This window comes from Xiphophorus hellerii, chromosome 2 (genome assembly GCF_003331165.1).
Source record: "Xiphophorus hellerii strain 12219 chromosome 2, Xiphophorus_hellerii-4.1, whole genome shotgun sequence".
Classification (NCBI taxonomy): domain Eukaryota; kingdom Metazoa; phylum Chordata; class Actinopteri; order Cyprinodontiformes; family Poeciliidae; genus Xiphophorus; species Xiphophorus hellerii.
The window spans coordinates 19,662,765-19,677,920 of record NC_045673.1 but is presented as its reverse complement, the minus strand read 5'-3'; the positions used below and the strand labels follow the sequence as shown (position 1 = coordinate 19,677,920).

Genomic DNA, 15,156 nt, shown 5'->3' with positions numbered 1-15,156 from the left:
GATGGAGATGGTTGTTGGAAGGAAAGATCTTCTGCAGCCGTCTGTTACATAAAGTTTCACAAATCAGAAAAAAGTTTCACAAATCCCAAACATGGATTTAAATATTCTGCTATTAGAGCAGAATAATCCAGTCCAGGTTTTGAAGAGTGTAGTTCTTGCAGTTTTTAAACCAGAGTCTATTAAAGATGCGAAAGGAAGTGAAAAATTAGGTGGAATCGGAAACCAACTTCAGCTTCGTGTAGTTAAAGGAGGAAAAGCCATAAAAGGTCATTTTATTTCTACATCAATAAGCCATTTTCACAGCGTAATTGTGATTCCTGCGTTCATTTACCGGTTAACAAAACATTTATACGGGAAAAGAACATTTACTAAAATGATCCTCATATAGAAAGGTGCAGACATTTAGACCTTAACCTGCATCCAAACGCTGGTGGTTCCTACCTATTCGGTGTAAGATTATCTGGGGCCTCCGGGAGAAATCCAGCAGTCTGCGATGATCATCCATCTCTTCCTCCGACTTGACGATGATTTCTTTAAACTCTGTGAATGTTTCTTCAGCAGCAGTTAACGGCTCGTTGATAAACTCGTTTAGAGAAACAGTCGAACATTCAACCAAACAGACCATGCGCCATTTTCTTTCTTTCTTTCCGTTTCCTCGTCCTTCTTCTTCTTCTTCTTCTTCTTCTTCTTCTTCTTCTTCTTCTTTTCTATTATGGCGGATCACAAGCAACTTTAAGGTGCATACCGCCACCTACTGTACATGAGTGTGTAGCAACATTACTTCACATCTATTAAATTCTATTTTTTTATTTTGTATTCTTAAGATAAATAAACAATGCTTTCCTTAATTTGTGAATATCTGTTATGTTTCCTTCATTTCCTAATATACCTTTTTTAAGTTTCCATTCATGCCCTATATTTCTAACTATTCTCTTTAATTCTTCCCTTTCGAGTTCATATGACTTACAGTTCATCAATATGTGTTCTACATTTTCTTTCTCTCCACATCTCTCACATTTATCATAATTTTTCCTCCCTATTGTATAAAGCATGTCATTTAAGTAGGTATGACCTACTCTTAATCTACTAACTATTATTTCTTCTCTTCTGTTTCTTTCATTAATGCTTCGAATTCGAACTGACTTTTGTACTTCATATAATCTTCTTCCTTTCTTATCTTCATTCCACATTTTTTGCCATTTCTCCATTTCTTTACTCTTAATAAGTGATTTCCCTTCCTCTTTCCCAAAAGGAATTGAAATTGTTATTTCCCCTCTAAAGCCCTTTTAGCTAATTTATCTGCCTTTTCATTGCCTTTTCCTCCTACATGTGCTGGCACCCAACAAAACCAAACATCAATGCCACCCCTATATAATCTAAATAAAATATGATGAATTTCTAATACTAAATCTTTTCTATCGTTTCCTTCTCCCTTAATACTTTCTACTACTGCTTTGGAATCTGTGCACACCACCACCCTGTCTGGTCGGACCTCCTCAACCCATTGCAAGCTTAATATAACTGCCACCATTTCTGCTGTAAAAACCGACGATCTGATATTCTTTTAGAAATAAATTTATTAAACTCTGATATATATATTCCTATTCCCACATATCCTTTTAAATTCTTAGATCCATCTGTATAAATTTTAAGATAATTGTTATATGTATTTCTTAAATAAATATCAGTCTTGATCCCTATTTCATTTAAATTCCAATCATTTTTCATTGTATTAATTTTCAAATCTACATTAACCTCTGGTATTAACCATGGAGGAATAACGCTAATTGGATTAAAATGATCTATTTTCTTGTCCTCTAATCTATACATTTTAATCCATTTCCTAACCATCCATCCAAATCCATTACTTTGGAACTTCAAATATTCCCAACAATTCTGTAAAATAATTGAATTCACATTATCATCTTTATTACTTTTGATTTTCATCCAATATGCTAAAGCTAATTTAATTCTCCTCATTTCCAGTGGAGTTTCCCCAGTTTCAATTAAAAGAGCATTAATAGGTGTTGTTTTTACTGCTCCTGTACATATACGTAAAGCCCTACACTGTAATCTTTCTATTTTTTTAATGATGTTTTAGCTGCTGCTCCATATATTATACTGCCATAATCTATTATTGATCTCATGAGAGCCCTGTATATGCTTAATAATGACTGTCTATCTGCACCCCAATTATTTCCAGCCACAGCCTTTAATAGATTAATAACTTTTTTTACACTTGGTTTCTAAGTTATCTAAATGTGTTTTCCATGAATACGAACTATCCAACCATAAACCTAGATATTTATATTCTGTTACTCTTTCTAACGTTTGTCCATATAATGTTATTGTTTCTATATTAATATTTCTCTTCTTTGTGACAACCATATAACAAGACTTGCTTGCTGATAATTTAAAACCCCATTCATAAGACCATTTTTCTACTTTACTAATTGCTTTTTTAATATTTCCTACCACATATTTAATATTTTTCCCCTTCATCCATATGACCCCATCATCTGCATATAGTGCAGATTTTATACATTTATCAGTATCATAGAAAATATCATTGATCATAATATTAAATCAAATTGGACTAATTACACTACCTTGAGATATTCCATTTTCAACATTAAATTCTTTTGAATAATCATTCCCAATTTTTACTCTTATTTTTCTATCTAGCAGAAAATTTGCTATCCAATTATACATTCTCCCACCTATTCCCATCTGTTTCATTTTTATAAGTAATCCTTCTTTCCATAGTGAGTCATACGCTTTTTCTATATCAAAAAATACTATAATCATTAGTTCCTTCATTTTTAAAGCTTTCTCTATTTCATTACTGACTCTAGTTAGAGCATCCATTGTTGATCTTCCTGTTTTCGATTGTTACATTTTTCTGTAATATTTTAAATGCTTTATTACGATCTTTAATTGTTTTACTACATTCATTATTCCACCAAGGAACTACTTTCTTCTGACCTTCCACTTTTAATTTTGGTATACTATAATTTGCAGCATTTAAGATATGTTCTGTTATTTGATTTGTACATTCTTCAATATTACCTTTTAATGTTACTACATGACTTGTTTCTTCACATTTTGTTTTAAATTTAAACCAATTAGCTTTATTAAAGCACCATCTTATTAATGTTAACTCTTCTTGTCTATTTATATTGTCATCAATTATTGTACTTACTGGAAAATGATCACTCCCTATTGTAGACTCCCAATTAACATCCCATTCACATGCATTAACAAGACAGTCTGATATTAATGTAATATCAAGACATGAAACTGCATTTTTATGTATATTTACTCTTGTACCTTTTCCATTATTAAGACAAACTAATGACCTTTCATCCATTAATTCTTCCACTATTTCACCATTATGATCTGTCTTCTTGCTACCCCATAGACTATTGTGAGCATTAAAATCTCCACACCAAACTTCTCTTCTATGTATTTTTCCTATTTCCTTAAATATTTCATTATCAAGATTTTTACATGGATTATAATAATTTATAATTTTAATATTTCCATAAAACTGAGAATCCTAATAACTCAGTGTCTGCTAAGAATGTAACAATATTTTTTGTCTGCTAACACATCTAGTAAGTACCTACACTGTAAAAAAAAACGGCCTCATTTTACGGTAAAAAACTGGCAGCTGAGTTGCCAGAAGTTTACCGTCTTTATACGGTAAAAGTCTGGCAACCAAAACTGCCATTTTTTTACCGTATTTCTAAAATACGGTAAAATTCTGGCAACCAAAGCTGCCAGTTTTTTACCGTATTTCTAAAATACGGTAAAATTCTGGCAACCACAGCTGCCAGTTTTTTACCGTATTTGCTAAATGCAGGATTTCACCGTATTTTTGAAATACGGTAAAATTCTGGCAACCACAGCTGCCAGTTTTTCACCGTATGTTGTAAATGCAGGATTTTACCGTATTTTTAATATACGGTAAAATTCTGGCAACCACAGCTGCCAGTTTTTTACCGTATGTTGTAAATGCAGGATTCTACCGTATTTTTAAAATACGGTAAAATACCGTACTTCCTAAAATATTTTAAAAAAAATAAAATGTGGTTTTGCCGTAGTAAATACGGTCATGCTGACTGAGGCATAATATCTACATGAGTGAAAAACACATCCAGACTGTATGATATATTGACATTTTATTGTAAACCCTCCCCCCCAAAAAAAACTTATGGTAAATTACTGGTCTCTGTTCCTACCAGAATTTTACCATACAAATTATAGTACAACAACCAAGGAAGTGTAACTTGTCAAGCATTTCTATACAGAAAGTTATAAAGAAAATAATTTCTAATTAAACAAAAATACAGATTACGAGTAATCCACTTAAAGAAACAATTTCTATTTAAAAAGTCAAGTTAAAAAAAGAACTGATTCTATTTTATGTCCAGTTTCCTCACGGTATTACTGAGATCTGGAAAACAAAAACAAAACAAACAGTATGTGTCCACATAAGAGATAACATATTGTAGAAGACAAAATGGTGATAAAAGGATTCTTGTTCTGGGTTGAGAGTCACAAGTCGCTGAGATCAGACGTTGCTCAGGATGGTTGTAGTCTTCCCAGTCACAGGTTGAAATTGAGACTCGCATGTTGTCAATCGGGTGTTTCCTCTCTGCTGGAAAACAAAAAGAAAAAGTTAGAAAGATGCACTACATGAACATCTTATTCGCTTAAATGTTTGTTTCACCTTTGTTGACTTGCATATGGACACAGGTACTTCAACCAGGTGGTGTGATCATTTCTGACTGAAAATTCAGTAGTTAAACCTTTGTTTGTTGTCAACAGGTGTGATCCTCTGGTCTGCAACCAGACAAAATACACAAACTAAAAACAAATATAACTGTTTTAGGCAATTTATGAAATAGATACTCACCATTTATCTGAGTCTCATGAAGGCCAATAGGTTGTCTTCAACCATTTATGTAAGTTACATTTCCTGCAAGCTAGCAGAAACAAAGCTGTAAATGTGAACACTTTTCATACAGGCAAACAAATTGATACAGCTGAGACAATTTATGCTAGGTTAGTTTTTCTCAGTCACTTTTGGTGCATTTCTCGAGTCATTGTTGGCATTTACAAAACAGTAAGCGCATTTCTCAAAACAATTTGTAGAAACAGGAAAAATAGCATTTGGTTTGCTTTCAAAATCCTTAGTTCAGCTCTTAAAATCCTGTCTGTTAACATATCAGTGACTCAAAATAATAAGTTATAGTCTCTCTATGTACAGATAAGACAGTCAAATCGATTAGTCATGAGAAGAGACTACAAAAGGATCATTTACGCCAGTGTTTCTCAACCCTGGTCCTCAACGCCCCCCTGCTCTGCATGTTTTAGATGTGCCTCTACTCCAGAACAGCTGATTCAAATGATTGGATGACAATCAAGTACTGCAGAAGCTTGTTAATCATCCAGAGATACAATTCAGGTGTGTGGCAGAAGGGAAATACCTAAACCTGCAGGACAGGGTGACGCTGAAGACCAGGATTGAGAACACTGATTTACGCTTTTGCTATAATTTATTCATGGACCATGCCATGGTGATTCAGAAAGAAAAAGACAGAAATGCAGAGAACAAAAAAAGTAGAAAAGGAGCCACAGGACAATCTCCTCAAGGAAAACTGTACAGTGCTGTAGAAATTACATTACATTTTAATTTCCATAGTCACTTTGTTCCTTAACTCCACTGAGGAATCTTTTTTCCTCAGTGGGGTTAAGGAATGAACAGTAGGGTGGGAGGACCTCCATCAGCATCATGTTGTGGGTCTCAGCCATGTCCTGATGTTGGACTGATGGAAACTGGCAGATGTCCTCAGCCTCTTCTGACTCTTCTTCTGCTTTCCTCCCAACTATTTCCTCCTCAGCCTCACTCCTCTTCTTCTCTCTGGCTGTTCACTCTGCCCAGATACTTGTTCATCAGTTCTCAGACATGTAACATTGTGTTGTGTTCTGACTATATAGAGCATAATGTTGCCAACTGATGGTTCACAAGATGCACCTCCAATCTGTTTCAGAAAACTGGTTGATCGTTGGTTGAGCTAATGGTTCATACACTGACCTGTTAGAGAAACTCAGGACTCACTTGGGAGCAATTTACCAATTCAGGACAGATTTAGAAAATAATAGAATATAAATTAATTAATATATGATTCACATTATGACAACTTTAAGACTTATGCATGTTAAGACTTACACAATGAACTGATGCTATTTTGGAAGTTGAGAATTCAACACAGACACGTTGTTGTCCTGTTGTCCTCATTTTCTGTATACACCCTTTATCCTCCGGGTCAAAATGACCCGTCTTCAATAAACCCCCAATATAAGCAGCTTAATTGAATTTTAAACACCAAATTCTATCTTGTATATTGTCACTCACCACAAAATGTGTGAATACTTGACTTTTCCCTCTCCACTTGAATTTCTATAGCTTAAGAAAAAAAAATGTGCAAAATGAGTTTCGAATGCATTTTTATTCATCACAGTGACTAATTTTCTTTTACTTTTCTCCAGTGAACAAGAGGATGTACAATACAAAAATATGAAAAATAACATAACCCATTCAACTAATTGGCACATGTAGGGCAGTATGCAAGTGCACAGCCTTTGCAGATATATTTCTTACACCTGCAGCACACAGTATGTGTTTTACAGTCTGAGGGCAGAACTGGACATCTCTTCCTCTTACTTGGCTTAGCTGAGGAAGTGGCTGTGGTAGATGGATCCTCAGGTTGATCAGGAGCTGCTGCACTCTGAATAGCTTTCACAACTGCTGCTGAGGCTTCTGTGTGGGGGACATGCTTCCTTCTTTCAATGAGTGGAGTTACAAGTGCCTTTCCTAGCTGCTCCAGGAACACCCTCTTCTTGTTGTGCTTATGAGACATCCAGGTTGGGTTGATCTCTATCCAAATCACAAAGGCATTGTAGGAGGACACATCAATGATGTTGTGGAAGATGACCAGGGGCCAGCGGGCAGTCATTCTTCTGCAGCTATATGCTCCAATCACCTTATCTAGGTTGTCCACACCTCCTTTGTTTCGGTTTTATTCCAGGATGATGATTGGCTTCCTGTCCTCACGGTCACTAATGTCGCCGTCTTTGTGCAGTGTGCTCAGAAGAACTACATTCTTGTTTTTCTTTGGGAGGTAGGAAACTAGAGTGGTGGTGGGTGTGAAGGCAAACTTTGAGGAGAAGACCTCTCTCTCCCTTTGACCCAAGCAGTGCAGGTGGGAGCTCAGGCTTGTTCTTTTGAACTGTACCAACCATGGTGATCTTCCTCTTCAGGAGCTGCTGTCCGAGTTCATAAGAGTTGAAGAAATTGTCACATGTCACATTGTGACCCCTCAGTCCCTCTGTCACATCAAGCACAACTCGCAACCCCCTGGTTCTTCTCTGGGCATCCACTGGTTGACTTCCCAGTATAGACTTGCATTTTCCAAGCATAGCTTGATTCAGAAGCCACCCATGACTTGATCCCATATTTTGCTGGCTTGCTGGGCATATACTGCCGGAAAGGACAACAACCTTTGGACAAAAGACATTAGCATCAGTGATTAGTATCAGTGTCACAAGAAAACAGTCAAGAAATCAATAGTGAAAATCACTTTTATTACAAATATGAAAACAGATTACCTCTAAATGGAACCAGTTGCTCATCCACTGTTACATCAGGCTCTGGATTGTAGAGGTAGGGCAACCGCTCCACCCACTTGTCCCATACCTCTCTTATGGCTGCAAGTTTGTCTGTCATACGTCTTGCTGGTCTTGATTCACGGTCATCAAATCGCATCAGTCTTGAGTAGGTGTGAAAGAGTTTGACTGGCATTGTGGCTCGGAAAATTGGCCTTCCACTCTCTGCTCACTTCTGCTACTGATTGATCTGAGACACAACTAAAACTTTGTAACATTTTATGGTTTGTAAATAACTCTGTGACCTTGATTTCAACTCCATTTGCCTCACGGGTCATTTTGACCTGAAGACCATCTTGTACCTTTTTTTGTACAGCTTACATGGAAATGAGAATAAAAGCAACACTGAACTTTTTCTATTGTCTGGGCCAATCTAGGAAAAGTCTTAAAATCTCAAGTTAAAAAATTACATTTAGGGGATTTTTGGGGGGGGGGGGGGGGGTTTTAACACAGTGGCGGGTCATTTTGACCCGAGGACAAACAGGAGGGTTAACATATTTGATCAAGACGATTAAAAGCAAATTACAATTATAAAAGCATAGAAGTGTACATAACCAGCTACATGATGTACAAAAGCAAAACTTGCAAAACTAATTGTTTTGATGGTGCAGAAGTGACACAGTAATTTGAAGATTGAACAGGTAGTTTTTAAGAATTTCAATTCTGTTCTGAGAGATGCACCCAAACTGAGAAAAGCTTGTAAAATATTAATATTTTAAATTCTCTTATCTTCAAATCCTTCAACTGTCATGGAACCCAGTGACTTTAGTGGCAAGTATTTTGGGTGTGGAGAGTCAAGAGGTCAAAGGAAAATATTAAATAATATCTCTGATGCCAAGCTTTTATACTTCTAAGTATTACCAAAATATTGAAACAAAGCTAACATGTTCTTCAGAGATTTAACTTGCATGCATGAACATTTCACACTCAAAGTAATTCAAATTAATTATTGAACCAAACTTGGAAAAAAGTTGCTTCTGCCATTAACAATAACTTAAGCACATGTAGTCTGAAGTAGACCAGAAATATAATCTATGCAGCCGTTCCTACAGAAACATTAATGGAAGTGTTGCATCTGTGAAGATTAATGTTCCATATAGTAAAAAATATCTAGCTGCAGTGCATGTACATAAACAGCAGGGCTCAGAAACTACACATTTCTTGTCAGTTGGTTAAAGTTAGCTAACTTCAGTTGAAAACCGTGAAGGGACTCACCTGTGATGTGTTGCCCTTCTCCTCCTGAACGTGCAAAAATAGCAGAAATTTGATTTCAAAGACAGTAGCAGCATCTTGACAAGGACCAGGCCTACTGGGCTCTCAGCACCCTAGTTAGCAACCTTAGTTAGCACAGTGACTTACTGTGTTGAGTTCAGGACACCACTACAGGAACAGAGTTAAAAGAATCTTGCTGCTGATGCTGAAGGATCAAGCAGCAATGCAAACTAGATAATTATTTGTTTACATTACAAATAACAGTCTCCATTACTGTAAACCCTACTATTTATCACAATAACAAAATGAAAAACTCCTCTAGACCAGGGGTCCCCCAAACTACGGCCTGCGTCATTTGGTCTGGCAATGCCGGATCTGGCCCGCTCCTCATACCAGAGAGCCATTCAGTGTATTTTTTCATATATTGTATTTTCTGGTTTGTGGATTTCTCTTCAACCACCAGGGGGCTCTTGAGCAGATGTTAAAACTAACTTTCCCTCAATATATACTAGTCAGTCCCAGTCACCGTTTCACTCACGGTTTTTTCCATTTCCATCTAGGGTAAAAATCTATCTAAAAGCGACCGCGAATGTGTCGTAGTCCGCAACCCCCCCCCCCCCCCCCCCCCTCCCCCCCCCCCCGTCGACAGTTTCAAAGACAGAACAGCCCCCCCCCCCCCCCCCGCCGACAATAAGTTTCTAAGGTATCTTTCTCCAAAAACTAAGACCGGCCCCCGAGCAGAGAAAGGAACAGCTATGTGGCCCTCGCAGGAAAAAGTTTGGGGACCCCTGCTCTAGACTATTCTCTACTAATAGCACAATATTTAAAACCAAGTGTGGGATTTGTGAAACTTCAATGATGGGTGACTTTACAACTTGTATGATTTTGGATAACACTAGAATTGTTCTTTATTGAAGTTTCACAAATCAGATAAAGGTTTTACAAATCCCACACTTGGTTCTAAATATTCTGATATGAGTTGAGAATAATCTAGTCCAGATTTGAAGAGTCTAGGTGTTGTAGTTTTTTAGCTAGAGTAAATTAAAGATGCTGATTGCAGTGAAAAATTAGGTGGAATTGCCCTTTAGCCATTTCCCAAATTGGAAGCAGCAATTGGAAACCAACTTCAGCTTCATTCAAGCAAGAGGGGCTAACATACAGTTCTCTTAATGTTAATGATCAAATGCTCTCATAAATGATGGTGGCGTTGGCTGTAGGAGTTTGCTTTGCAATCGGTGGATCGCCAGATCGATGCCTGGTCTACTGCTGAGATTTCAGTTTGGTGTATTAAAGGCATTATTAAAAAAGAAACCAAAATATCACACCAGCATTCTGTTCTTTGTAAAAAATTATTTTGCAGTCTTGTTTACGCTTTTACATTGTAGATCTAAACATCAGCAAAATTTGTAATTTTGGCTGATTGCTACTGTTAAGTTTAGGGTAATTAACTGCTGGCAATATTACAATTTTTTAAGAACTTTACAATTACTTATATTTTTACACTATATTTCTGTATTTTCTACATTCGTGACTGTCACAATTATTTAGGATATATGTTTATTCAGTTATGATAATGCCATGTATTTTCTACGGCAGTATAATGCTGTGAATATTCTGGTCAGTAACTGCTGGCATTTTACAATTTTTTACCGTAAATTTACTGACTTTCTTTGCAGTTTCGACTTACGGTAGTTCCATGTAATTTCTACGGTAATGCAATGTTTTTGGATACGACGGTCAAAAACTGTTGGTTTTTTACAGTTTTTTACCGTAAATTTACTGACTTTTTTTACAGTGTAGATATATCTGAAGATAGTTGACTGTTCAGAGTACTCATAAAGTTCTGATATTATACCTGAAAACTTTTATAAATTTGTCCTCAGGCTATGACCAAGAAACGGCCTCGCTGTTACTTCTCTTACATCTCCTTCCACCGCAACCAGGAGGACAGAAGTCTCCAAAAATCAGTGCAAGTGATGCAGTTGAGAGACTTGTTGTCTTTCATAAGGTAATTGAAATTTAAAATATGCAAAATTATCTGTCTATTTCCTTTTATAGACATGCATAAATACAGATGTTTGAATGACAGCTTTGAAGATGTCTGGGCATACTTACATTTATTTTCGATGTAACGTGTATCGTAAAGCTGTATGTTTTGTTTCTTATGTTTGGTGTATATCTTTTTAATTTTAGTCATGCTGCAGTTTAGAGGAGCATCTCCGGGGTCAACAGGGTCTGCAGCCATACCTCCTTGCTGTTGGGCGTCAGAGAAGCAAGATTGACAGCTTCTACATCGTCATGGATAAGTGCCTCATCCCATGCCAGACAAACGGTTCTCTTGGAGCATTTGATGAGCTATTCAAAGCACATTATGTGAACATTGTCTTTTCTCCTATTCTCACTATGGGTATGACGATGTATTTGAAGCATTTGATTGTTGAACACCATAAACTCTTTAAGTTCTTATATTCACATCGAAATTTGATACCTAAGCATCATTTTATGATCCACTATCCATCTTCCATTAGGAAAATAGGTCCATTGTTACATATGTGGTCTATGAGGTTTGAGGCTAAACACAAAATGTTTAAAGAATATTTTAAAAACTTTAAAAATATAACCAAATCACTTGCGAAAAAGCATCAGATGGCCACAGCTTATCATTGGGAAACAATAAGTATTAAAGAAAATGAGCATGGACCTCTCAAACCATTTTCACTTAAAGGTGAAGATGTGGTCAACAAAGAAATGCTTCAAATGATTTCATCAGGAGATGTTTTCTCAACCAGCTGGGTTAGAGTTGAGGGTGTTGAATACAGACCAGGACTTGCTGTTTGCAGCACAATTCAAGATGAGATGCCAGTGTTTTGTCAGATAAGTGATGTACTTTTAGTTGACAATACCTTTCTTTTGTTACCTAAACAGCTATTCACAGAAACATTTGATGATCATCATCATGCTTTCAGGATTGTTCAAAGTGAAGAAAGGCATTTAGTAAAGAAAACTTAAATTTCATAAGCCTTTTGATATTCAAAACTCTTATGGCATTTCTAATGAATGCTTGTTCATCGTACCACAATTTAAAATGTTGGAAACACAGCTGCAAAAATAAAGTGTTCAAAATTGATGTACTTGTGTCATTTTTTTTTCTTAATAATTATAATTAATCATAATCATAAAGTAACTTTTTTTGGAGTAAATAACACTTGAAAGTGTTAAATCAACACTAAAAGTGGTACATTTTGTTCTTGGATCAGTGTTATCCATTATATGGATGAACCCTGTTTTGTGAGTTAAATAAGTAACTCTGATAAAGTGTTAAAATTTTAACTATATTGAAAGTGTTAATTTAACTCTGAAGAGTGTGGACTATATAAACACTGAAAAAGTGTTAAAATCCACTCTGTGGGAGTTAAATTAACACTGGGCTTTTTGCTGTGATCCTAGGTAAGTCCTGTTTGGTGGAAAATATAGTTAATTGTTTCCTAACAACAGACACAGAGGAGTTCACTGTCTCCCTTATTTTCACCGTTTTATTAATGAAAAAGGTGGTCAATTTGTCACAGGCCTCAGAGGAGAAACATTTACAGTTAACAGAAGAAGGTGGATTTGTCAATCTGTCAACAATCAAGAACAGAGCACGAGAGTTGTTGGCAGAGGTAGAGATGACATTTGGAAAAAAAAAAAAACTCTTGCATTTCTCAGTTTATCTTTGAAGATATCTAAATGGGTTTGTACTTTAGTTTTACGCCACCGACGTTCTGCTTTCCGGGACTCTTTTTTTTCCCCCCTTTCTAACTGACTCAAAATTTCTCCAAGGTGGTTTACGTTTCCCAGAGATTACTTTTGTAGTAACAGGAGCAATGGTGTCAATAACCTTCTGAATTGTAAAAATAAACTGGTCTGTTAAATCACTCAGAGAAGTACAGGAGTGTATAGCAGTTGAAGGAACAGCCTGAATAAATCGATCGGCAGTAGTTTCTGTAATGCATCTTTTTGAAATAACTTGTGTATGGTTGTCTTTTTGAGCAGGGCAGACTGATAGAAGCTGCTACACAATCGGCGCCATCGGACCTTTGACTAACAGCAGGCAAGGCAGGTTTGGTGCCTTGCTCAAGGACTCAACAACTGAGATGGATGTGGGGAGTTTGAACCGGCAACCCATCAGTTACAGGAACCACAGTGGCTACAACCAGTTTAGCTGTAGTACCACCATCTACTGGGTTCAAGTATGAGGCACAACATACACTAAAGGAAAACTCAAAACTTTTAATCTTCAAGGAAATGTTACACTTTAACTTCTTTCTAAAATACATATATAAATACACATGAAAATTGTTTCAACATAAATGCATGCAGCAAAAAAGAGCAAAATATTACAGCTAAAACTAGATAAAAAAAGCAAATAATTGAAAATAATCACATGTACTTTGTGCAATCAATGCATGAAAATTAGTTTGTGGTGAATCTTGCATTTTCTTTAAAGTACAAATGAGTTTTCTTTCATTTGAAAAGATTTTAATTAGGTAGAGTAAAACTGGTCAAAATAATTTGAAAGAAAACTCATTTTACTTTAAAGACAAAACTATCACAAATACTTTTTTTGCAGATGTTTTGAAAACACTCAATTCTGTACATTCTAGTGTTGATTTAAAAACTACAAAAATAAACCCCACTAACTCTCTCTATGGTACAGAATAATACAAATCAATCCCTCAAGTCCAATCATGTGAGAATGTTCTGGAAGGGAGTCCATGTCCGGTCAAACTCTGTTAATGCATGAAATAGTCAGTGGGCCCCCAAGCCTCTTCATCTATCAGCATCAGTACTGGCACTCCTCAGGGCTGTGTGCTGAGCCCTCTGCTCTTCACGTTGTACACACACAACATACAGTTTGACATAAACAGTATGTTAATACAACAACATACAGTTTATCATTATTGTTTATTGATACAGAATATACCAGAAAAAACAAGAAAGCATCTCTGAAGGAAAATGTGTCATGGTTGCACATCTCCAAGTATCCAAATGATCACATTTAACAAATACAACAATTTTCAGCTTTATAGACATGAAACCCCTCCAGTCTTTCATTCTAGTTTTAAACCAAATCAGTTCTATAGTGAACCTCAACATAGAACATGTATGGAAAATACTTCTACTGCTTTTCACCTGTGTGACGCTTCAAGTGGTGAATTAAACTCACCTTGTGACGAAAACTTTCTCCACAGGTCACACATGAAAATGGCTTTTCACCTGTGTGAGTCATCATGTGCTGAGTTAAATGCTGTTTTTGACTAAACATTTTTCCACAATTCACACATGAAAACGGCTTTTCACCAGTGTGAATCATCATGTGCTGAGTTAAACTAGGTTTTTGACTAAAACGTTTTCCACAGTTCACACATGAAAACGGCTTTTCACCTGTGTGACTCATCATGTGCCGAGTTAAATCCTGTTTAATACTAAAACGTTTTCCACATTTCACACATGAAAACGGCTTTTCACCAGTGTGAATCATCATGTGCTGAGTTAAATGCTGTTTTTGACTAAAACCTTTTCCACAATTCACACATGAAAATGGCTTTTCACCAGTGTGAATCATCATGTGCCGAGTAAAATGCTGTTTTCGACTAAAACCTTTTCCACAATTCACACATGAAAACGGCTTTTCACCTGTGTGAGTCATCATGTGCTGAGTTAAATGCCGTTTTTGACAAAAACTTTTTCCACAATTCACACATGAAAATGGCTTTTCACCAGTGTGAATCATCATGTGCTGAGTTAAAACCTGTTTTTGACAAAAACCTTTTCCACAGGTCACACATGAAAACGGCTTTTCACCAGTGTGAATCATCATGTGCTCAGTTAAACTAAGTTTTCGACTAAAACTTTTTCCACAGTTCACACATGAAAACGGCTTTTCACCAGTGTGAATCATCATGTGCAGAGTTAAATGCTGTTTGTGACTAAAACCTTTTCCACAGTTCACACATGAAAACGGCTTTTCACCAGTGTGAATCATCATGTGCTGAGTTAACTGCTGTTTATGACAAAAAACGTTTCCACAGGTCACACATGAAAACGGCTTTTCACCAGTGTGAATCATCATGTGCTGAGTTAAATGCTGTTTTTGACTAAACATTTTTCCACAATTCACACATGAAAACGGCTTTTCACCAGTGTGAATCATCATGTGCTGAGTTAAAC

The 15,156-nt window shown here is 36.3% G+C and overlaps 2 protein-coding genes across 10 annotated transcripts in view; one reads left to right on the top strand and one right to left on the bottom strand.

Moving 5' to 3' along the window:
• Positions 1-15,156, top strand: part of mical2b (microtubule associated monooxygenase, calponin and LIM domain containing 2b) — a 385,618-nt gene that overhangs the window by 80,118 nt on the left and 290,344 nt on the right. The gene's annotated exons all lie outside the window — the stretch shown is intronic.
• On the bottom strand, positions 14,273-15,151 carry LOC116735082 (gastrula zinc finger protein XlCGF8.2DB-like; the record flags this gene model as incomplete). The annotated part of the gene is made up of 1 exon (XM_032586699.1): positions 14,273-15,151. A coding segment is annotated over one exon (879 nt), but the record flags the coding sequence as incomplete, so codon positions are not given.